General features: G+C 39.7%; 1 protein-coding gene across 3 annotated transcripts in view; it reads right to left on the reverse strand.

Annotated features, from left to right (window-relative positions):
* Nucleotides 1-24,087, reverse strand: part of PRDM5 (PR/SET domain 5) — a 158,065-nt gene that overhangs the window by 131,431 nt on the left and 2,547 nt on the right. For all 3 annotated transcript variants that reach the window (XM_032462630.1, XM_032462637.1, XM_032462644.1), the window contains exon 2: nucleotides 6,325-6,408. In XM_032462630.1, coding sequence (XP_032318521.1) covers nucleotides 6,325-6,408 — 84 coding nt within the window. The remainder of the gene's footprint in view (nucleotides 1-6,324; nucleotides 6,409-24,087) is intronic.

Here is a 24,087-nt window from a genome sequence, read left to right on the forward strand (position 1 = left end):
AAAATGTTATCATCTGCAAAAGAAAAACATTTGGTTACGAGACTTCTTTGTTCCAAACACCTAAAAGGACTTCCATAAACAATAAAGAAAAATAAAGGATTTTAAACAATTGGAAACATTTTTTTTTCCAAAAACTAAAACACATTGGAAACCTGGTGCTAAATCAACTTCCCAAACAGCAGAACAGCTGTAATCACAGAGTAACTGCAGAGAAAGAGAAAAACATCTAAACAAAATGTCCAGTTTAATATCCTACCAATCAGCTTCTTTAAAACCCTTATTTCACTGAGATCACCATCCTCATGACAAAAGAAAAGGAAAATGTCTGCAAAGTAGGCAAACCCAACGTAGTAAAATAAGTTGTTTCTTGTTTTTTAACCTGTAACTATGTATTTTCTAAGAATGCTAGTGGTAAAAATAACTTACACACTCATACAATATGTTTACTGAACATGAATGATATATTAAATGTTGACTACAAAATGAATCAAACTTTTATCCAATTATATTTCTGTTCTAGATACTGTGCTAAGCCCTGAGGAGCAAAGATTAATAAGACAATGCCCTGTCTTCAAAAGTTCACAATGGAGACCACCCATCCTCCCCGCCCTTCACTCTCACCCTCCAAGTCCAACCTCAGAAATCTCACCACCTTTCCCCCATACGGCACAGGCCAAACACTAAAAAGTCATTCTGGATTGTTTTCTACACACAATCCCTCAGTAAGCCCTACACGTGTTAGTTACTCCTAACCTCCAATAAGACACAACCAGAAGCCAACCACTTCCCACCAACTCCACTGCTGAGGCCCACGTCCAAGCCACCATCCAATCACTCCTCCACCCCAACACAGACTCCTGCCTGGCGCGCCTGCTGCCCCCAGCCTGTTCTCCGCACAGCAGACACGGCGCTCTTCTCAAGGCACGAAGAGAAGCCCATCATTCTCCAGAGGAAATCCCTTCCACGTCTTCCTCCTGGTGCTGTCATAAACCTCGTGACCTGACCTCTGACTAACCCGGCCCATCATCCTACATGTAGACATTCTCAGTGAGGAACTCTTCTTCCCTCTTCCCACATTTCCTCATCTTTCTCCTCCATGAGAGAGATAAATTATAAATACACTCTGGCTTTCCCTCCTTCATGGTTCCTTCTCCTCGGCTGATTGTTAAGACCCTGGCAGTCACTCCTTTTCACGCCCAGCTCCCTGCCGTGCCCGAAGCAGACCTACCATCAGACCCTGGTGTTCTGTCCAGACAGGCTGCAGACCTGCCTCCCTTGCTCTCCAGTATCCTCCTTTCCGATTACACTGCAAACTGAGTCAGGCCACGATTCTCCATGTAGTTGATGGACAAACATATTCAGAATCTACCTTGCAGACCCAACTCTTGCCTGCAAAGACCAAGATTTAAGAAGCAGAGTATCAAGTGCCCACTTTGTATACTTCTGGTACAACGGGCAAGATTCCAGACGGAGAGTATAAAGTCCCCATGCTGACCTTGGGTGTCAGTCGCATTCTCCAATCTGGCTTGTCTAGAGCCATGAACTTGGAGTTTTTATATGCTCATATAATACATACCTCGTTAATGAGGTAGATATTTTAATCTTCACCTGGCTCCTGTCTGTTCTTCCTTGGCTAGAACCAAGGAAAGAGAGGGGTTATTAATTAGTACACATTGGCAGTGTGTAAGTGAAGTGGAGACTGGAGGCTGGGAAGGAAGTTTCCAGAAATAATCCATATATATTTGGACTGTTTTTAAACTCAGTTACAAAAGGGGCCCCAGCTCACCTGGTATGTACATTAATGTTGAAATAATAATTTACTCTAACTGCGGGAGAGCAACGATTCCTACCAAAACACCTGCAAATATTGTAATTGTGTATTTTCGGTAGCTACATCTTTGAAAACATGTTATTTACCCAGAGGTACAAAATCTTTTCTGCTGACAAAAATAAATAAAACCCTGATAGTCTGACATTCTACATTTTGTAATATGCAGCTATCTAGTAAATTGTAATGACTAACTGCCCTGGTAATTCCACTAGCCTCAGATGTAAAAAATGCAGTTTTCCTCATCAATCTTCAAGGGAACAGATTTAGAAAAATAAACAAAGGTAAAACTTGTTAAATATTAAATCAGTCTCACACAGGTAAAGCAGACTGCTCTCATCACACTCTGTGTACCCCACAGTGTGTTACCTCTGGAACCCTTACAAGACCAGAGCTTCTTAAGGCTCCTTAAGGGTAAGAGCATGGCCTTTTTTAAAAAGCAAAGTTTAGACCCCATTTTGTTTCTTTTTCCCTAATGCTTTTGTATTGAAAGAGATACTCTTCTACTAACTTATAGGTGATATAATAGCAAGAAATCAATTTGTACCCAAGTAAAAGAGATCTGATATTTTTTCCTATAAAAACACCAGCCAAAATTGGGGTATTTCACTTGAATCTCCAGTTGTTATCTGGTTCTTTGGGATTCTGCATATGAGTTCATAACCAGCTAACAGCAAGAACTGTCCATAGAGGACCACCAGTATTACTGAACTGTGGCATGATATTCTGGTTCAATATACATCAGATCACACCCCTGAACACCCACCTACATCAGCTGAACTGTTCAAAGACTAAGAAGCAGACATGAACTCAGCATGAGTGGGAGAGAAAAAAAAAGAAAGGGTTGAAACCTTTATGATCTCAGAATAAATGCAAAGTTCAGGAATAAATGGCACTACTGGAAATATCAGTACAATGCAGCAGGCAATGCAAGAGGACGCCTTGGGAAAAGAAGGCAAGACGCATGGCCAACAGAGCAGAGCTGTTTGCAGGATTCCAGAAGACACCGGATTCATCGAGAGCCACTCTGGAATGCCTGAATAACAGGCTGAGCAGGTGGCAATAAAATCTCTGTTGCATTCTATAGGTACAAAACTTAACAGTATGTGCTAGAGTAAGAGCCAGTGCCTGGAGAGGAGGCATCTGAACTGTGGTTTGAAATACCAAAGAAAATATTATTTGCGGACCTAAAAACAAAAATTATTTGAGAGTTTTAGCAACAGTACATGAATGGATTTTGGTCTTAGAGCAAGTCTGAGCTGGTAGAGCATGGAAAGAAACATATCTCAGGCTCCAAATCACCTGGGAAAAAGTAGGCAAAAAGACTTCTGATTAAGGGAGGAATAGAATACAATACAAACAACTGGGCACATGCCATCAAATTATCAACGGGAAGTATTTACAGTCGAGCACTGGTTTCCAAACTCATGCTCTGTAATTGGCCCGAGGTCTGAGAAATCCAGAATTCTTCTGCTAATGCACTTAACTTTAAAAGAAAAGCAAAACTCTGAGGTTATCAAGAAGCCTTAAGGACAGATAAGATGAGTTTTTTCAGATTCCAATCTCAATCCTGGTGGCCAACACAGAAAGAGGCCGAGGTGCTGGTCAGTGCTGCACCTCTAGGGGGAGAGGAAGGTGGCAGCAGACGATGTCAGTGCTCCCCGCCAGACCCCTCAGATGCCTTTATGCCCTGTCCCAAACTAGCAGGGACGTACGCACACCAGCGGGCTCCATCCTAACTGGTACCTCCCAGGTGTCCGGTGTGAACGGGCTACCTAGGGGCTCGTGGCCCTGTCCATCAGAACTGCAGGCACCGCAAGCCAAGTGCAAATACAAACTGAGAAAGAGCTGTGCCACGTGCTCTCTCACAGGGCACCCTTTTCCCGAGACTACCACAGGACCTGGGTCGTGTTCCATAACCACACATAGGTAACCACTGGCTTGAGGACAAGCGCTACCCGTTTGAGAGCTGCCGGTGGCTGGCTCTGGAGCTGTGGGGCATTTAGAAAGGACTTAAATAACCAGTCCTCATTTCCCCACCAGAGGAGGGAAGGCTCATTACCTCCCTCTGAGAGGGCTCGAAGGGCCCCAGAGCGGAGGCCTATGGTAGGACCAGTCACTCTCCTTTCTTTGTGCTCCTTCTGTACCCTGGCACCTCCAAGGCTAAAGTAATAAAAATGGACTTCAATAATGTAGCTCAAGGCTGGGAAGCAGCTCTCTCATCATAAGGAAGAGGACTGAAGGCGGCAGGCAGTAAACCTTTGCAGTTCAAAAAATGTTGATCGCTTTTCAAATGCTGCCCCGGCAAGCCACCCACCAGTGAGGGAGCCTCTCCCCTGCCGTGCTGAGCAGCACAACTGGACAGAGCAGAGAATGGCAGACCATCCACCCTGAAGGGCCAGACTCAGAGATGGAAGAACGACAGAGTAGGGGGAAAGGTGCGTGAACTAACGGGTTACAGGAATCTTAGGTGAAAAGAGCAGGCTTGAAGGGGACAGACAGGGAGAGTCTGCACCAGTATCCTTTGAATTGTGTCAAAAGTACAAATACTGCTTATTCAAAACACAAGCATAAAATAAGGAGTAAGATAAAATAAGAACGTCCATCGTCATGTGACTGTAACAGTACCCGAACACAGAATGCATAGAATCAATAGCTCTTTGGGTGGCAAAGCGAGAGGACTGAGAATGCTAATGTGCAACAATAATACTGTAAGCACATCAAGGAACCATGAGAATACATAGTGCAAAACGAGATGATCTGCTGCAGCTCTGTCAGCCTCCTTAAGTTTCCTAGATGCAAGTCTTTTTTTCAAAATAAAAATTATAATCATCATCTGCTCAGCAATGCATCATAACCAGCTGGGCAAGACAGTAATCTGACCACTAAAATTTTCAGAGAGAACAGAGCAAATATCAAAAGTCATTAACAACCACCTAGATAATTGCTGTTTTTATCATTTATGACTTATTTAGGTTATCTTTTTCTGTCACATAAATGTTTCATTTTTGAAAACCTTCACAGTAAAAAAAAAATTAACTGCTGAGAAAATTAAGACCTTACAGAAAAATAGTGAAAGCCATTAAAAATACTTTTAGGTTTATAAAAGTAAACAATTCAAACAGCATGTTAAATTAAGGCAAATCAATGACATTTTCTACTTAAATCATAATGAAGACTGTATTATGAATTTCTATTTCCCATCACCTGTACTGCAGAAATCTTTTAAGAATCTCTTCTTAAGCAACCCCACTCCTACGTCCAGCAGTTTCAGCAATACAACGATGCTCAAAAATGTTATCTCGCTTGCAGGTAATACATTAAGATGTGTTTTATGTGTCAATTTGGCCAGATGGTAGGCCAGTATTTAATCAAATGCTGATCTAGGTTTTGCTGTGAAGGTGTTTTGTAGATGTGGCTAACATCTACTATCAGTTGACTTTAAATAAAGGAGATTACTGCCAATCCTGTGTGTGGCTCTCATCCAATCAAGAGGCCTTAATTGCAAAAACTGAGGTTTGCCAGAGGAGATCTGCCTCAGGACTGAAACATTTATTTCTGAGTTTCCAGCCTACAGATTCCCACCCACCACCCACACAGTCATGAGAGCCAATGCCTTGAAACACATATATACACACACACATATATATCATATGCATATATATCATCCATTGGTTCTGTTTCTCTGGAGACCCTAACTGAAAAGTACATATTCAGAGAAACATTTTATGTGTCATTCTCTGTTCCAGTATTTTATCCCTTTCTGATTTTACAATCCTACTTCTCTCAGCCCCACCTACACATATCTCACTACCACCCTCCTCATAAACCACCAAATAAAACTCTTGGGGCCAAGTTTTCTTTTGCAAGTTCTTGTTTCAACAGTATCTGTACCTCTGCTTTTCCATCTCTCAGGCCCTTTCTTCTTTTAAAGGTTAGAAAAGAAGAGTAATGAAAATGGTTGGCATAAACTAGGATGAAAATTCTCATGCTCTACAGATGCACATTTGCATATACAAATTCCTGCATTAGAGAGATTTTTAGATTATAAAAGACTACCTATGGTGTCACAGCTCTTTAAATATATTTTTTTAAAGGTAAAGTACATTTTAAGCTGGGATTTTCATTCCAACACGGAGCTCTATGCAATTAGAACTACAACTGGGAAATAAAAGTTAAAGGAAAAGTGGAATTTCATTTACAGAAATCAAATTCTAAATCCATAAAGACAATATGCTTATTTTGAAATCCAAACATCCACATGCACGAAAAACTTCTTTTCAGTGATGAACTATATAAACTGCAGGGTTTTAAAATAATTGTCTAGTAAGGTATTTCAATAGTATTTTTTTAAATGCTAAACTTTCAAGGTACTTAGATTCCTTAAAATCGGAACGTTTCAATGCCTAGTCAACTGGAATCACTATCTATTAACTTAGCCTTATAAATGCAATTAAACATATTTTAAATATTTAAAACAACAGTCACATCCTCACCTCCCACATCAACCTGTAATCCATATTTTCATCCAAGTCTTCAGGCATTTTCTTCTCTCCAGCAAATGGTCCAAACTTTTCACCCTGGGTAGTGACGATTACATTGAAAAAGGATTAGTACAATAATCAAGTTACTAAAATAAACTATTATTACTCCCTGGAAAAATTTTTTTCTTCAAATCTTCATGCCCAATGATTGAGATACATTTAAAACATTAACTAATTTACCCAACACAAAGTATTTACATATTTAAAATGCAACTTAATCAACTTCCGGTTGAACAGCCTGAATCCCCAACACAGGAGCCAACATAAAAGGGTTAAACTGCTCAACATTTAAATTCTGACAAGGTTCTGAACATCATATGTTTCAAACCTCTGCAGCCCCTGGCACATGGTGTTAAAATGACAAGCACTGAGTCCTGCCTGACTTGAGAGACAAGCCCACCAGGCAGAAAATCACCTGGTTTCCATAAAAATCATAAATTCATCCCAATTATGAACAAGAAAGAAGTAGGTCTGCCATTCTCAGAGGAAGACTGTTCATAAATAAAGTTTAAATTCTCCTGCCAGTCTTTCAAAGGGGGCACATGACAAATCGAGGTTTCTCAAAGTGCGTGCTTGGAATCACCAGCGTGAGATCCACCAGCGGCGCTTGTTTCAAATTCGGAGTCCTGTACTTATTAAAATCAGACTCTCTGGGAGTGGGATGTGGGGAGCTGCATTTGGGCAAGTTCCCAGGTGAGAACCGCTGGTGCATACCAGGAGCGGCTGGCCCCTGCAGGGAGGGGCCTATGGGTAAGCAACACTGTTTTCTCAACTAAGGCAACCAAAGCAGAGACTGGAGAGGCAGAGGGAGTGGGGCCAGGCTTGTGCAGCCAGATGTTCTGTAGAAATGTACGCAGAGAGGAGATAGGGTCGCTCATGCCTTTGAGAGCCTCCTCCAAACCTGCCTGTGACCATTCCACAGTAGAGCCCTTCCCTTCACAAGGAGGTGGAGGGAAAAAACCCAACAAAATATCCAGGGGAACTTCTGAAGAACATTATTTGGGGGGAAAATAACCACCAAAACAATGTTTCAAGGAATATAAATTACTTAATGAACAACAGAAAACCTAACTCCTGGCAATAGTCAAATGTTAAAGCTTAAAGGCATTACAACTAGTTAATGCAACCTCCCATTGTACAGATAAAGAAAAGAAGTTCTGAGAAGTCACAAATAATGGCAGAGCCGAGAAGACCTGTTCTTTACTGTTACCTGGGGGACAGTAAATAGCTACAGAGATCCCTGAAATCAAGACTATAATCCTCAATCACTCAAGCACCAGTACACCAAAGAAACAGGGAGACTGCTGTTTATAACATGGAGTTACTGATACTGATAATGTTTATCGAGCACATTTCAGACAGGCTGGGGACCGCTCTGCTTCTCAGTCCTTCCATGCTGAAACTGGCACACAGCATCCCCTCTCCGGCAGACACAACAGCCCCACAGATGATTATCTTTAAAAGGTCATCACTTCTTCCTTCAACATGGGACCTCACTGGTATTAATGTCACTTAAGAAAAGCTGTATAAGAAATGAAAGAAGAGGGGAGGGAAATTAACAGGGACTCAATTACTATGTGCCACACACCAAATAACCCAATGTGGGAATCCCCCATTTAACAGTAAATAAACTGAGACTCAAGAGTTGAAACAATTTGCTTGATGATGGTCTATCACCCAGCAAAGATCAGAGAAAGGGCTGGAAACCAGTGGCTTATTGTGAGTAGAGAGCTCAGGCCGTGTCCACTTAACCACGTCACCACTCAGAACCCTGACAAGTAACAGAACGACCTGGTGCCCAGGAGGCTGGGGCCTCTCTGCCAACTTCCCACTGACCACGTTTAGCAATTACTCAGGCTGTGCCGTGCCCACAATGCACTGACTGCTGAATTGAATGAAGAAACTGATGTTAAATCCAGTCCAGAAGAAGACCAAAAAATAAAGCATGTTCTTGTTAATAAATTTGAGGATTTGGCATTAAGGCATATATAGTTCAACTTTTCACTCCACTTTCTCATGAATTTAGCCTTTGTCAACTAATGCAGAAGGTAATCATCTCAGTACACACAACCCACTGCAACTGATCTACCCATGCCAGTCAGTCCTTCTCTGCAGTACACATTTGGAGGAAATAGAAAATTGAATCGATCAATTCAGCAGTGTTCACAGGACTGAAAAGGAAGGAATGGAAACCCAAATAAATGCACTGGGATCAGGGAAAAAAGCCTCGTTGGATGCAGGCCTAGTAAGATTATTAAAGGATATACAGCTTTGAAAATTCAAAATAAGAATCAGAACTGAGACCTTAAAGCCCTGCTATTAATAGAAAGCAATCACTCTATCATAAACGCAAACTACCAAACTGTAATAAATACGGCTTTTGATTTTTGTCCTCAGCCCATGGTAAGAAATATATATTGCATCGCAGCCTAGCATATTCACATAGATACAGTTGACCCTTAAACAACACGGGTTTGAACTATGTGGGTCCACTTATATGCAGGTATTTTAACTACACCACCCTGGTGGGTTGACTGCAGGGATGTGGAAGAATTGAAAATACTGAGAGCCAACTATAAATTATGCATGGATTAACCCCCACTATGTTCAAAGGTCAGCTGTCCTCAGAAACATACACATATAAAACTAAAATGTAAATTTGTTTAAATTATCCTACACTTACTCTGTACATGTATTCGATATTTTCTACTCTATTTTACTTTACTTTTAAAAAGATACTAGTTTTGACCCAATAAAGTTAATTTCACAACTTACCAATGGGTTGCAATTCAGTTTGAAAAACACTGACACTACAACATAGGAAGAAGGGTCTGGCTGAGTTAGGGGAGGGTATAGCTCAGTGCTAGAGCATATGCTTAGCATGCGCAAGGTCCTGGGTTCAATCCCCCGTACCTCCACCAAATAGATAAATAAATCTAATTATCTCCTCCCTCCAAAAAATAAAAACAAAGAATACAGAGGAGGTAATTTTATAAGTATATTTAGCCCTCTGGATTTGGTAAAACTGCCTTCCTTGGCAGTACATTGGAAAGTATACTAGTGAGTGTATTAAAATGATGTGATCAAATAAACTTGGGTTTCTGTGGATGCAAGATTATAAAAATATAGTGAACTCTTAATTATCCACACAATTGTGGTAAGAAAAAGTGCAGATAATTAAAATAATTTATATGTGGTGTTTGATGAAGATTTTATAACTTACTAGACCCACTCCCACTTGGAAGCCTTCCTCTAAGGACCCCAGCACCTGCCACCTACTCCCTTCTACAACTCTTTATTCATTGTTGTTTCTACTACACAAACAGCACTTTCTTACAATCATAATTTTAATATATCCATTGCTTTATTCACTAACCATTTCTATGGAATGCCTAACCTAAGGAAACCTCTCCGATTTCAGCAAGCTTCAAATCTGCTTGCGTAACACACCTACGAAAGGAAGATTTAGGGCACTCACCCCACATTATGTGTTACTTTTTTCTTTTAGTTGAACCACATGAAACTGCCAATATCTGACCATTTTTGACCTACAAAAATGAAAATTTTTTCATAGGATTCATTAAAATATACATATACATGTGCACGAGCATATTAAACACTCGAGGTGAGGTTCATAATTAATGACAGGAAGGAAACCAACATTTCGAACTATCTTCTTGAAAACCCCAAATTTTCCAGCTGACTTCCTGTCGTCATCGGTTTTACTTTCTGTGCTTTAGCAGCAGGAAAGCTCTCAGGTCTACCACCTTCTTGCTGTTCACGTGTGTCTGCATCACTAATACTACCTTCAGTCTGCAACTTCATTGCAAGAAACCTTCCTAGAATTCTTCACTTTAACTAAAGAGTTACTATGTCAAATGCCTAGAAGGTTAGGGAGGAAAGCAACACAACATCAGACAACAAACATGTCAAGGACACACTGACAACTCAAATTTGTATGTGAAATCACTACTATTCTATACTGACAACGAATTTCATGTTTTCAAAATTCTGTGCAGATCAAATAAAATGTGACCATAGGACAAATTCAACCTGTAGACCCCAAACTGTCCAAGTCAAACTCAACTCTCAGACTGGCTCAATCCCGAGCCTACCATGGCACTTCTTTACTGTCCCTGAACAAAGCAGAATTTGGGACCCACTGGACTAGACAATAACTTTTAATAAAAAATGTACGACTACAAACATGTGGGCCATTGTCTCTCACTGCGATAAATACTATTAGCAAGAAGTTGAAAGCAAGATTTACTGAAGATGTCTCTCTTAACATAGTGGTAAAAGCACTAGCTGAGGCCTCCAGAGACCTGGATCCGAATCCTTGCTCTGCCACTAAGTATCTGTGACACATTAGGATGTCACCAACTTCTGAGCTTCAGTTCCCTCACCTATAAAACTTAGGAACTTGGATTAGCTGATTTCTAAGATTCCTTCCAGGTCTCAACTCCTATTAGAAAGAGCTTCCACAGACCAAATTTAGAACAATTTGAGAATCAGAGAAAATAAGAGTGTAATTGATTAAAACACTTAAACAAATTCTGAAGTCCATAGTGACTGCTGGAGAGGAAAAAAAAGAATTTTTTAAAAGCCTCATTTGCCATCATTAAAGATTACTAAAATTAATGAAGAGAGAAAACCAAGCATTTTGTCCTACTTTTTCAATAATAACGCAAGATCAGACTAAGCAGACAGTAGCAGATGATTAAGGAAACTCTTCTTTACAGAGGAATGCTAACTTATAAATAAAGGAGGAATAGTCAAGGGAATCATCATTTGGAAATCCCTAATAATATAGCTGATTCAGGCAAGGATCATCAATGGATGATCCTTAAAACCATTAGGCCAAAGGTTGATAGTAAAATAGATACTAGCTCACAGGTTACTGGTTAAGCACAAAGTACATTTACAGTGGAAAAATTACATGAACCCAGTGTTGGCATTACTAAGGGGAAAACTAGATATTACATACCCTTTGCTCTAAAGCAGTGTGAAGTTAACCATTCCAGCCCTTCATCCTTCAGCATCCACCAGAGGGATGTGATGGGGGTGTTTGCCGAACTCTCCAGGCACCTCTAGAGGTGAACGGGCAGGTGAACATAGGGAGCCCTCTCCACGCTGTCCTGTCTCTCACCCAGCACCTGGGCAGGTCCTGCTACCAAGGAGGAGAGCACACGGATACAACACGTAAGAGAGGGAGGTGGATGCTTCCTAGGTGCCATCCTGCCTCCCGCTGCCAAAACCGCACGATGTTCTGCAATGTACAAAGTATCCTGAGGGTGGGGAGAAGTGTGTACTATGCAATGTCGGTGTGTTTTTAAAAAAGTAAAATAATCTGTATCTAACTCTCAGGTTAGAAGAAATACAGAAGATAAGAAACACATAAAATGATGTGCCTTGGGTAAACAATCAGATAAATTCAGATTGTGAGATACTCTACAATTAACCTGATGTCTTCAGAAAGTAACTACTATTTAAAAAGAGAGAATGAAGAGAGAGAGATACTAGGAAGAGGAAGACTGTTAGAAGCAATTTAATAGACACAACCAAGTGTAATAGGTGGTCCTTGAGGATCCTGGTTCAAAAATAAACAGCTATGAAAACATTTTGGAGGCAATTGGAGTAATTTGAAAGTGGGCGAGAATTAGAAGATATTAGAAAATCATTTATTTTTGTTGGATGTTACAATGATAGTATGGCTATTTAGGAGAATGTCCTTATGCTGAAATATGGAACAATAAATCATCATAATGTCTGTAATTTACTTTGAAATGGTTCAGGAAATAAAAATATATATACACAGAGATGAAATAAATTTTATTAAAGTGAATCAATCTGCAGTTGAATCATTTGTATGTGAAATAATGATGTTTTTCACAGAAGGAGTGTAGAGTCCCCACTTAGAACATAATTATATTTCAGTATTAAACTACTGTGCATGTGTGTGCCCTTGCAGTACAATAGGGCCATCAATAAAGTTCATTGCTAAAAAGTTCAATACGAAAAATATCCAATCTTCTTTCCCTTCTATGACTGCCTAGGTACAGACAAGTTGCCTCCCTATACGCATTCTCCTTAGCAGCACAACGCTGACCTTGTTGAGAGTACTCATGTATCCAGGTAGAAAAACTACATTTACCAGTCCCCCAGTTAGATAGAGAGGAGAGCTAACAACCTAGAAGCTAGAAATCATTGTAAGAACCTACCACAAAGGCTCTTAAATGAGAGCTAAGTCAGCTGCAGGTTACTTCCTCTTTCTCCACTCCTGGAATAAGAGCATGATAGATGGGGCTAAAGCAGCCATTTTGAGGCCAAGAGAATTGCAAAGACTTCCACCCTGACATTATGAGTCACTGAACTGACAGCAGCAAATGCCCACCTTGTTATAGGGAGAATACCTAGAGGTTTAGATAGCTGCAGTTGTCTCTGTTGCTCTGAGCTGATACAGCTAACATCAAGCAAAAAAAAAAAAAAAAAAAAAAAGAAAGAAAGAAAATGCACTAGTGCCCAGAATATATCAAAATTATTCTTTATGAATTGCATCAGTTATAAAATAAATATGAATTGTGAAATGGAGGAAAGTTGTGACAGAGAAGTGATTCTGGGATACAGTGACCTGAATGTGATACTTTTTCCTTTAACCCCAGCTCTAAGCTACTTGCTTCTCGTGAGCAAAACAACTACTGCTAGCATGTACAGGCAACTGCCTATGAGTGAAGCCTTAAGTTCTGGCACAGAACTGCTGTAAGACATTCTTTCAAGTGGGCTGAGTAACAAACTGGAAAATAGCAGAAGAGCCAGTGCTGAGGACTGGAAAGCAGGGCATCCTGAGAAGAACCTGAAAGTCAGAGAAGGCCAGGGCCACAGCCCTCAGTCCTTCCTATCCTTGCAGCCTAGGGAAGTGCAAGGAGACCAGAGAGCCAACAGGCAGGGCATTGACAGTCTATCTGCCACTGCAGGCCCAAGGCAATAGAGGCCGCTCTGCTTAAGGGCAGGGCTGGTAGCACAGAGGGTTCTCCAATAACCAACCTTGGGCTTCAATAAAGCGAACAAGGCAAACTGCCTATACAAAGAGGCCCAGTTGCCTACAGACCAAGTAGAAAAATTAAATTCCTACCCTGTAAAAAAGGACTTCTGCAGGCGATGGATTACTTTAATTAAAGGAATATGTCAATTACATAAGGGGATTTAAGGAGATTCAAGTATAGCACTCAAAAAAAATTTTTAAGAGTGAAAAAACATAATTTCCCAGTCAAATACTTTTAGAGAATAAATTGAAAGACGAATAAAACAACCTGAGAATCACTTACCCAGTCAGGAAATCCTTTACAGTCAGATGGGAAGGAGAGTCACTTGATGATATACACAGATTCAGAGAGAATATTATCCACAAGATTTAATGAGAAAAAGAGCTGCAAAAAGTCTCTAATTTAACAAATGAATCAGAACAAAGGACAAAAATTAGTGAAGAAAATGAATACCCAGTGCATACACACACAAAATTAATGTAAGACAACTAACTGGATATGTAGAATACACAAGCTAAATAACAACTCTTGAAATAACAAAGGACATACTTTCACAACAAGGGATGTAAGTAACACACCACTGCATCAAAGCTCAGGATTTTGCGGGAAAGAAAGGCAGGAAGATAAAAGCATCCCCAAAGTTGCATGGCCGGTGGAGGTGGGGGGGGGGGGGGAGCAGTGGGCAGTGGCAGGAAGAAAGGTGAAGAGGGAAGAAATAGAGAAATGAATATATTATGGAAGAAACTGTATGTTGTTGTGGAGAAAATGGCTGAGCTCCAGCTAGCAAATTAAAAAATCATGTGCATCTGATTATGAAAGAAGGGAAGAGTAAGTAAATTATTACAGAAAAAGAGGAGTAGAACTAACAAAGTAAGAAGAGGGGGAGAGGAATGAACAGTGACTTGAACAGACAGCAAAAATAAGAAAAATTAAGAGTAAGTTACAACAATATAAACATAAAGAAAGATGACAAGAATAAAGTCAATTATATCAGCCATTACACTAAACGTGAAAGAGTTAAATGTTCTCATTAAATGAGAGACTGTAATACTGTTTTATGAAATGTAACCTATCTATATATGATTACAAAAAAGACAAAAGAAAATGATAAAAATAAATTAAAATGTGTAGATGAAGATATAACGATAAAAGCAAAGAAAAGAAAGGCAATAGGGTCAATATCAGATAAGGTTAAGTTAACGGCTGAATGCACTGAACAGAATAAAGCAGAACATTATGTAATGATATAAAGTATATATATGAAGAACATAGGGCAGCGAGAAACCAGCAGCATAAAAATATCAGAAATGCAAGAACTAGAGTGAGTGACTTTAAAATATCTTTCAAAGTTGGACAGATTCAAGTAATAAAAATAGTAAGAATATACAGAAGATGCCATTAATCTTAAAACTTCCAAAGTTCAATATCTATCAAGGATTTAGAAAGACTATCACTCCTACCCTAATAATAAGAAAGGCTAATAAACTATAAAATCATAACTTTTCTTGAGGAGAGCACTAGCTTACCTAAGGCAGATCACAGAAGGAAGAGCTGCTGGCCACCATTCAACCAAGTGAGAAATCAGCTAACATTTTAATGCTTTGCTAAAGAAGGCATGTGAGGTAGCTTGACTGTACAGACTGCTGGAAGCCCCAGACCCAAGGGAGTTCACACACAGTGGCAGATTCTTTTCCAAGGCCCTCCCCATATAAGGAAGACTGGGGCACAGAAAGGAGGAGAGAGCACCTCCTGCAGTGGCGCAGGCACGCAGAAGGAGAAGAGCAGCTCTGCATGAATGCACAGCACCCCACATCTCCTGCCCGGACTTTTCTCTCATATAAGGAGAAGCCTTAAGCTACCACAAGAAACGCAGCAAACTCTGTCACGTCCAGGATGCAGATAAAGATCCACTGCTGCTGAAGGAAGGGCAGGAAGCAGTGCAGACTCAGGGACTTACACCACAGCCCTCAAAAGGCTCCTATCATTGGATAAGGGATAGGAAACGCTCTTCCACAGAACACCAACCACTAATACAAGACAAATGTTTGTCCCCTATGAGAAAGAGAGGTAGGGATGCTATAGAAACCCAACTCCCAGAGCTCAGGCTGATACACCCTAGATAAGAATGAAGCTGGACCAAGACAGAGAACAGAGAGCCTCAAATAACAACCCAGCAGTCTACTACAGGGGAAGGGCAAGAGCATGCCAGCAAGGTGAGAGAACCCCTCTCCAGAGCGGGCATTCAGGGACAGAAGAAAGCTGAGTGTAGAGTATAAACACTGAGAAAAGCCTGGAGCACCCCAGCCACCACCCTAATCACAAGGGAACTCTAGAACCTGAGGCCTGTGGTGCACTGAAAATAACAAGAACAACATAATGCAAACCCACTTCAGCCTCCTAACTAGAATGATCCAAACTCCCACACTAACAGCCGAGCAAAATAAAACATGTGCATATTCCCAAGCATAAATTCTGCTTACTGCACTCAGTTATTCCACAGATGACATTGGCATTCAATCAAAATTACAAGACATACAAAAATACAAACAAGCAAGGAAGCACGGGGAAAATTAGTCCATTGCAAAGAAACAGAGCAATCAACAAAACCAGACACAGAGATGACACAGGGACTTCAACAAAAGTTATGATTAATTTGTTAAAGAACCTACAAGAAAAGGCAGATGACATGAAAGAGGATAGGGGAGACTTCCGCTGAGACATGGAAACTGTTACAGAGAATCCAGTGGAAATGCTAGAAAAAAAAAAAAAAAAAGGTTTCAAAGATGAATTCCTTTGACACTGAAAACCCAACACAGCTAAGAAAAGAAGAAGTAAACTTGAAGACAAAGCAATAGAAATTATCTACACTGAAACATAAAATGAAGAAAAAGGGGGGAAAAAACAGAACAAAAAATATAATCACTGTGGGACAATATCACATCAATTGGCCTGACATACAGGTAACTGAAGTCCCAGAGGAGGAGAGAAAGTTTATGTCAAAAGTAATATTTGAAGAGGTAATGCTAAGAATTCTCCAAAAATGATAAAAAGACATCAAACCACATATGAAGAAGCAAGATTTTAAAAAAAAAATTTAAACACATCATATTCAAACTGCTAACATTCAAAAAAACCTAGAATAAACTTGAAAGTAGAGGGACAGGTTACATATAGAACATAAGATTTACAGCAGACTTCTTGTCAGAAACTGTTTAAGCCAAAAAACAAACAACAACAAGAAAACAAAAATCCATAAGTAAGCGATAGCTTTAATGTAATGGGGGAAAAAAAACCCATCAGCTTGGAGAACATGAATTTCAAACATAAAAGTAAAATACTTTTCTCAGACAAACAAAAGCTGAGTAAATTCACCGCCCACAGACTTGCAATACAAAAAATGTTCAAAGAACACTGCTTAGGCATGAGGAATGTGATACCAGAAAGAAACTTAGTTCAAAACAAAGAAATAAAGAGTTCCAGAAATGGTTAATAATAAAGGCAAGTAACATAGTTTGTCTTATTTTTTAATTGCTTTAAAAGATAACTAATTGAAGTTCTAAGGAAAAAATAGTAAAAATGTACTGGAAGCTTTATAACATCAAACAGATGAAAATAAAGGATGGGAAGGAGGCGTTGCAGGACTAACAAATGTATCTCACTGCCTTTTTGACCCCTCACCCTGTTGTCTAACAGACATCTCAAAATCAACATGCCTTAAACCCAACTCCTGATCTTTCCCCTTCAAACCTGCTGCAACCACAATCTTCCCCCTCTTAGCTGTTGGCTGACAATTCAATCCTCCCAATTTCTCAGGCTAAAATCCTTGGAATCATCCTTGATCCTTCCCTTTCTTCCACTTATCTCATCACCATATTCTGTGTTCAAACTACACTTCCAAGCTTGCCACCATCTTGGTCTAAGCCACCGTCACCTCTCACATGGACTTCTGTGAAAGCACCCTAACAAGCCTCCCAGGTCACACGCTTACCCTGTGGTCACCTGTTCTCAACACAGCAGTCAGACTGATCTTCATAAAGTCAAGTCAGATCATGTCACCCTTCTGCTCAAGACCCTGCAGTGGTTCCCCATTTCACTCAAAGTATCACCAATGGCTCTACAATGGCCTAAAAGGCCCCAAGAGATGCAGGCCTAGTGCCTTTCCCTTCACTCTCTCTCTGAGCTCTTCCCCTAGTACTTGGCCCCCTCGCCAAGTCCATTCCAGCCTCACTGATCTCCTTGTTCCTGGAACACAACAGGCCAACTCCCATCGCAGGGCCGTTGCTCTAACTGCTGCCTAGATTACTCTCCCCCTAGAAATCTCTGGCTACTTTCCTCCCATCCTTTAAGCCATTGCTCAAATTTCCTGTTTAGTGAGGATTCACTGGACCACCTATTTAGAATAACATCCCCCCATACATACCTATAGAATCTGCCAAGTCAACAATACCCAGCTCTACTTTTCCTTGTTTCTATAGCACTTGTCACCTTTTAACATAGTATAAAACTTATCTCATGGTTCACTATTAATCTTCTGTCTCCTCTCACTAGAATGCAACTTCCACAAAAGCCAGAATTTCTGTTTTGTTCACTATTGTATTCCAAATGGCTAATACAGATCTTGATAATACAACTGTGTAAAACAAGACCTAAAGAAATGAAAATTATGGCACACTCTCCATGTAGAATTTGTTCAGTTATTAAAAGTAACAAATTAGAGCCAAAGCAAATTACTTAGAAGGATTTCTACCAGATACTGTTGAATGAAAAGTGCTAGGTGAGAAAATGAGTTTACTCTTTTCTCATTTTTTGTAAAATAACTTGTCAAAACTGTATGAGTAAGTGTATGTCTGTCCTTGTGGAAATGAGCACAGATCCAGTATTTTATCAGTATGAAGAAAAATAATTTTTGGTCTTTTTTTAGTGAAAAGGATGTATGGAATTATCTGAGTTCAAATTAATCCCTTTGTTGGGTATATAACCTTCCTCACAATCAGTTTCCTCATCTATAAGACAAGGGTAACAATGGCCACCTTGAAGGCTTGTTGTAGGGCTTAAATAATAACTGTGTAACGCATCCAGTGACTGTCACTCACCCTTCTGTAACTAGCAACTAGCCCAGTGCCTAACAACTGCAGTTACTCAATAAATATTCATTGAAAGAATTAACTGTATCTGTTAGAATCACCAAAAAGCCAAAATATGAAGCTGTGACAACACCAGGAAACACAAAGCCGCACTGAGTCGCTCTCAGAGTGCAAATGTGTGAACACAGAGAAGAGACAGCACATATGGCAGGCGTGATGGCAATTACCTTCCCTCTGACTATGTTTCCAGATTAGTTATCATCAACCACCGAGAACTACAAGCAAATATCCACTGGCAGAATTTTTGTCCTAGCATAAAGGTCCATTGTTCCTTCACCAGAGTCACCTTTAAAGCTGATCAGCAAAACAACTTCCAAAAATCTAGTCTTCTTGTATTAACATTAATGCATGATGATTTTTCCTGTGTTTTTACTTTCCTTTCTTTTTGGGTTTCCTCTTTCCCACATGTTTTTCTAACCCTATGCAACTTGCCTCCCCACCTTTTTTTTTTTTTTTTTTTTTTTTTTAGTTTATTGTATTTTCACAAACTCAAATTTAAACCTTTCTTTCAGGTTTTTTTCACTTGGGCTTTTACCTCACCAAATGTCTTTGCTACAAATCCCTCAAAGAGAATGAAGATGCCTGCCTTGGTGGGAAGGAGAGGGCGTTGGTACTGCAGACGGAAGAGGAGCCTGAGATGCAGCTATGAGCTGTAGGACTCTGTGCAAAGCTTCTCCAGCTTCAGTCTTTATCTGTGAGAATGTGCAAATTGGATTCCCTCTGAAGTTCTGTTAAACACCATCATTTAGACCACGATCAGAACCTAGTCTTTCCCATTCTCCTTCTCACGGATATACCTTCTCTTCCAGGTTTTACTGCATGAAGGCCAACCTTGTTGGCCTCTGCTAGAATCAACCCTGAAAACAAGGCAGAACAGTCATCAATCTGGTAGATTTGTAATGGGCATATTGTACTGGGACCAATTGTGAGAAAGATTCATTGTAAAATGTTCTATGTAATGTAGGCAAGGAAAAATTACACAAATTATACTTTGGAGCCATGGTAGGATGTATTATGACCCACTGAAATGTTTACATCCTCACCCCTCAAATCTGTGAATATGTTACTTTCCATGGTTAAAAGGGACTTTGCAGGTGTGATTACATTATGGATCCTGAGATGGGGAGATTGTCCTGGATTATCTGGGTGGGCCCAATCTAATCACGAGGGTCCTTATAACAGGAAGCAGGAGGGTCAGGGTCAGAGGGAAAATAACTAATATCAGATGATCAGAGTCACAGATGTAATGACAAAAGCAGAGGTCAGAAGGATGTGGGGCCATGAGCCAAGGAATGTGGGCAGCCTCTCGAAAACTACAAAAGGCAAGGAAGTAAATTCTCTCCAAAAGGAATCAACTCTGCCCACTCATTTTAGATTTATACCCTCCAGAACTGTAAGATAACAAATTTGCATTGTTTTAAGGCACTAAATGTGTGGCAATTTGCTACAGCAGTAACAGGACACTAACACCCCAGTGCTGCCAAGAAGTTCTTCCCTGAAACGCAGCTGTGGGTAAGATCCTAGGCAAGTTTGAACTAGGAACCTGCACTTGCTCATGAGAAGGGCAAAGTGTGGTAGGAGACTGCCCTAGGCTTCATGGGCACAGGCTGCCACTCAGGAGACCTTAGGCAAAAAGCATAGGGACAAGAGGGAAGGAAGCCAGGAACAGAGCTACCCCCGAGAGGCCAATTCACTGTAGCTGGTGTGGGTCAAGCTAAGGAGACCTGAGCCTCATCAGTGCTCTTAACTGCTTCTACTGCAAAGAGGGGACCGGAAATCTGGGAAAGGTATAATATTTATTTCATTTATATTTAGTTATTTCTGTTTTTGCTTGTCTTCAGCTTTCCTTTCAGTCTCTAGTTCTTTTTAAAAATACAAACTCAGCTCAGCTATGCTGAGAGTATGCAAGTTATAGGGCTTCTATATATAAAGGAAAATGACTAATGTCAGATGATCAGGTAAGGTGTTAGCCCACTAATGAAGAAAAAATTGGAAAAGGGAAAAAATTTAAAGTCAATGTAAGGACAATTTTGACAAGAAGTAATCACTGAGCAAGTGTGTAATCTGTAAATTGGGGAAAATAGTAAACTTTTGACGACTGTTGCACAATAAAATGAGGTAACAATGCAAATGCGTAGTAAACAGAAAACGCAGATTTCAAAATGCGTGATTGTGTGTGACGGCCCCAGGTTGCCCACAGGCTCTGCTGTAAAAGGTGGTGCTTCACTGGAAATGTTTAAACAACTTCCTTGGTTTGAAATAAGGTGTGTTACGTGGTCTAGCCCTTAAAGGACTGCTTCAATTTTATTTCCTACAATTCTAGCTACACACCGTTCAACTCCAACCAAACTGATTAAGAGCACAAAAATCTGGTCAGACTCACTGAAATCTGTGTCATGGTGTATATCAAGCTAAGGAGACCCGAGCCCCCTCAGCGCCTGGCAAAATCAATCCATCTATACAATGCAATTTTGGACATTTAATATATTAAAAATGTATTTTTTAACCTTTGTACCGTTATTTCCTTTTTCCCAATGCTGTAAGTCCCAGAATACAGTAAAAGAAACTTTCTGTCAATACTGTTTAGTGCACTGTCCTATTTGTATTAAATGCTTAGTAAATGTTGGCTGCTTTCAATGTGCTTTCACCAACGTATGGTATAGCTGAATGTACTGGTTTCCAATCTGGTAGACTTCACATGTAAGCAAACTGTACCAAGATCTACCCAACTAGTTAAGCTAAAAACTGAATCATCATACATTCTTCTCCTTCAATGGATCTCAATCAATCCAGTGGAAGATTCGGGTGTTTCTACCTCAAACTATACCTTGAATCCAAACAATTTCCTCTGTCCTCAGTACGACTGCCTCAGTCAAGCTCACTGAACCTCTTCCCTTGATATTCTCCTGGCTGGTTCTGCTCCCGCAGGTCTCATACAGATGTCACCTCCTCCATGAGGTCTTCCCTGCCAGCACACCCAAAGCAGGGGGCCTCACTTCCATTCACTCTTTGACGCATCACCTCAGTTTACTTCTTTCACTTAACACATGACGTAATTATCTTGAGAATTTTCCCTTTTTTTTTTACCTGTTTACTGCCTGTCTCCCCACACAAGAAAACAAGCTCTACGTGGACAAAGACCTCGTCTGTTTTGTCCACCCGTATATCCCCAAAGCCTAGCACAGTGCCTCACACATATGAATGATTAAATGACTGAAAGTCAGAGGGAAAGAAAAACCAACAGCCTACAACAAACCTCAAGGAAATGAGACTGGTAGCAGTATATTTCCCATCAAATCACAGAATCCCAGAGCTTGAAGAAAACCTGTGGTTTACCTTTCCACTTTTGGAGTTCAGACATAATGTCAATACATCACCACTGATTAATCATATAAGCGAGAAATGGAAAATATGGTCATGATATAAAAAAATGTAACATAGTGAGGTGTTTACTTTTTATTGTATGTATACTTACTGTATCAGCTTTGAGGAACCAATATTAATTTTAATCTACTTAGTAATCTAGAATTCCACATCTTTTTTACAACAGTAAACCGTGCTCATGAGATAGCATACTTAGCACAGGGTCTGACATGTGGCATCCCAAAACATTCATTTTATTATTTTTTTTTATTATTCTTGTCCTTAGCAAATTGCGAGGTGTATGAGTGAGAATGAACTCAGGCATCCTTTTCTTACCCAAGGGCTTTCCAACAGCTCTCATCCATTCTTTCTCCAAGAACAATGGCTCACACAGAAATATCTACCAGATGATCCTCTCTTCATGTAGTCTCTAATTTCCATCATGACAAGAAAAGGAAAAGAAGTCCTTTCCATTTCTTCTTCTTGTCATTTTATAAAATTTTATAGCAAAACAAGGAAAAAAGAGGAAGAAGAACCACAAGCAGCAGCAGGCCTACAAAAAAGAATATGCCAAGGAAAAACCTAGCAAGACTACGGTGGAGCCAGGGAATTAGGTGACTCTGCATCAGGGACCCTACTCTAGGAAACAACACATAAAAAGGGGTAGGTCTAAAAGGATTCCCAGGGGTAAGGGAATCCCACATCAATCTGGTGAGTGCAGAGGGTCTAGCAAGATCCCTGCAGCCTCAGGAGAGGTCTGAATTAGATTCTCTGAATTGAAATCAACCGATGACTTGAATTGCAATGATTTCTTAAAACAAAATTGTTATACAAGTATATGTGTTATAAAACTGTGCTACAATATCTGTAATTTCCAACATATATATCTAAAGTGATAGATTCCAAAATTTGTTTAGAATAGAGAACATAAAAACTTTTAAGTAAGGTCCTTAATAGAGCTACTGAAATACTTTCTATTCTCAGATCCTTTGATTAATAGCCAGAGTTAAACCTAATACAAGGTAACTTGAAAAATATTTGAGCATTGAGAAACTATATGCAAACAGGTAAGGGCTGCATTAAAAATATCATAAATAAAATAAATATAAATAATAAATAAAATAAAATAAATTTAAAAATAAAATAAATAAAAATACAGTCAGCTTCAGCCTTACAGTACAGCTAAAATCTGCTATTCAGCTTCAGCTCTGTCTTCAGCTTCTGGAAGGCAAAGGAGCCTACTTCAAGGTCATTTCTGGCATCAGTGAACCTGCCCATGATCAATGACCTTATGATTGAGTATCTTGTGATCACAACTATGTTACTAATAGTATATCATTTAAATTTATTGCAAACATCTACAGATTCACTTGAAATATAGGTAAGCATTCTAGATGTGACCTGGATGAAAATCTCCATGTGTTTTACAGGTTGAAGTTACATGAGCCAGGAAAAGATAAGTATCTCTTTAGTACTGTGATAATAAAATGTAGTAATACATGATTTTGGAAGCTGCTCATTCTATGCCCCAAAATAATTAAGAGCTTCCAAATAACTGAATTCACGGGAAAATAATTTGGAAATAATAAAAATATCAAAAGAATGTACATTGGCCAGCTGTTTCTAAAAACCTAAATAATAATATAAGGCAAAATAAGGAGTATTTAATAATTCTAATATTTGTACAATTTTTAGTATATTACTATGAATAACATTAAATAAAATAACATTTAAGAACTGTTTAATTTTTAACTAATTACATTTAGTCCTGAGACCTTGGCGAAAAATCCACCTGGGAATTTTCATACCTTGTGAGAAAGAACTCAAAGCAGAACTGCAACTTCTGCTTTGAAAGAATGTTGATTTTAACATTTATCCATTTGGCAAGAACACCTATTCAGTACACCTCTAATTCAGATCAAGTGTTAACTCCTGTTTTTCACCTTTGAGCTTTCTCCCAAACTCGCAACTGAAAGAGTAAATACGGGGTTTATTTTTTTCCAGTTTTACGCGGCGAGATGCTTACAGGCCATGCTGTCAGTGAAGGCCTTCTGAAGCACTTGGCCTCCTTTCCTCACCGGCTCTTCGGGTGAGGGGGTGGGGGAAGAGTCATGCTCAGAGGAAAGACATCCTACTGTCTCTGGGTGCATCTTGTGAACCTCTTG

The sequence above is a fragment of the Camelus ferus genome, chromosome 2 (genome assembly GCF_009834535.1).
Source record: "Camelus ferus isolate YT-003-E chromosome 2, BCGSAC_Cfer_1.0, whole genome shotgun sequence".
Taxonomy (NCBI): domain Eukaryota; kingdom Metazoa; phylum Chordata; class Mammalia; order Artiodactyla; family Camelidae; genus Camelus; species Camelus ferus.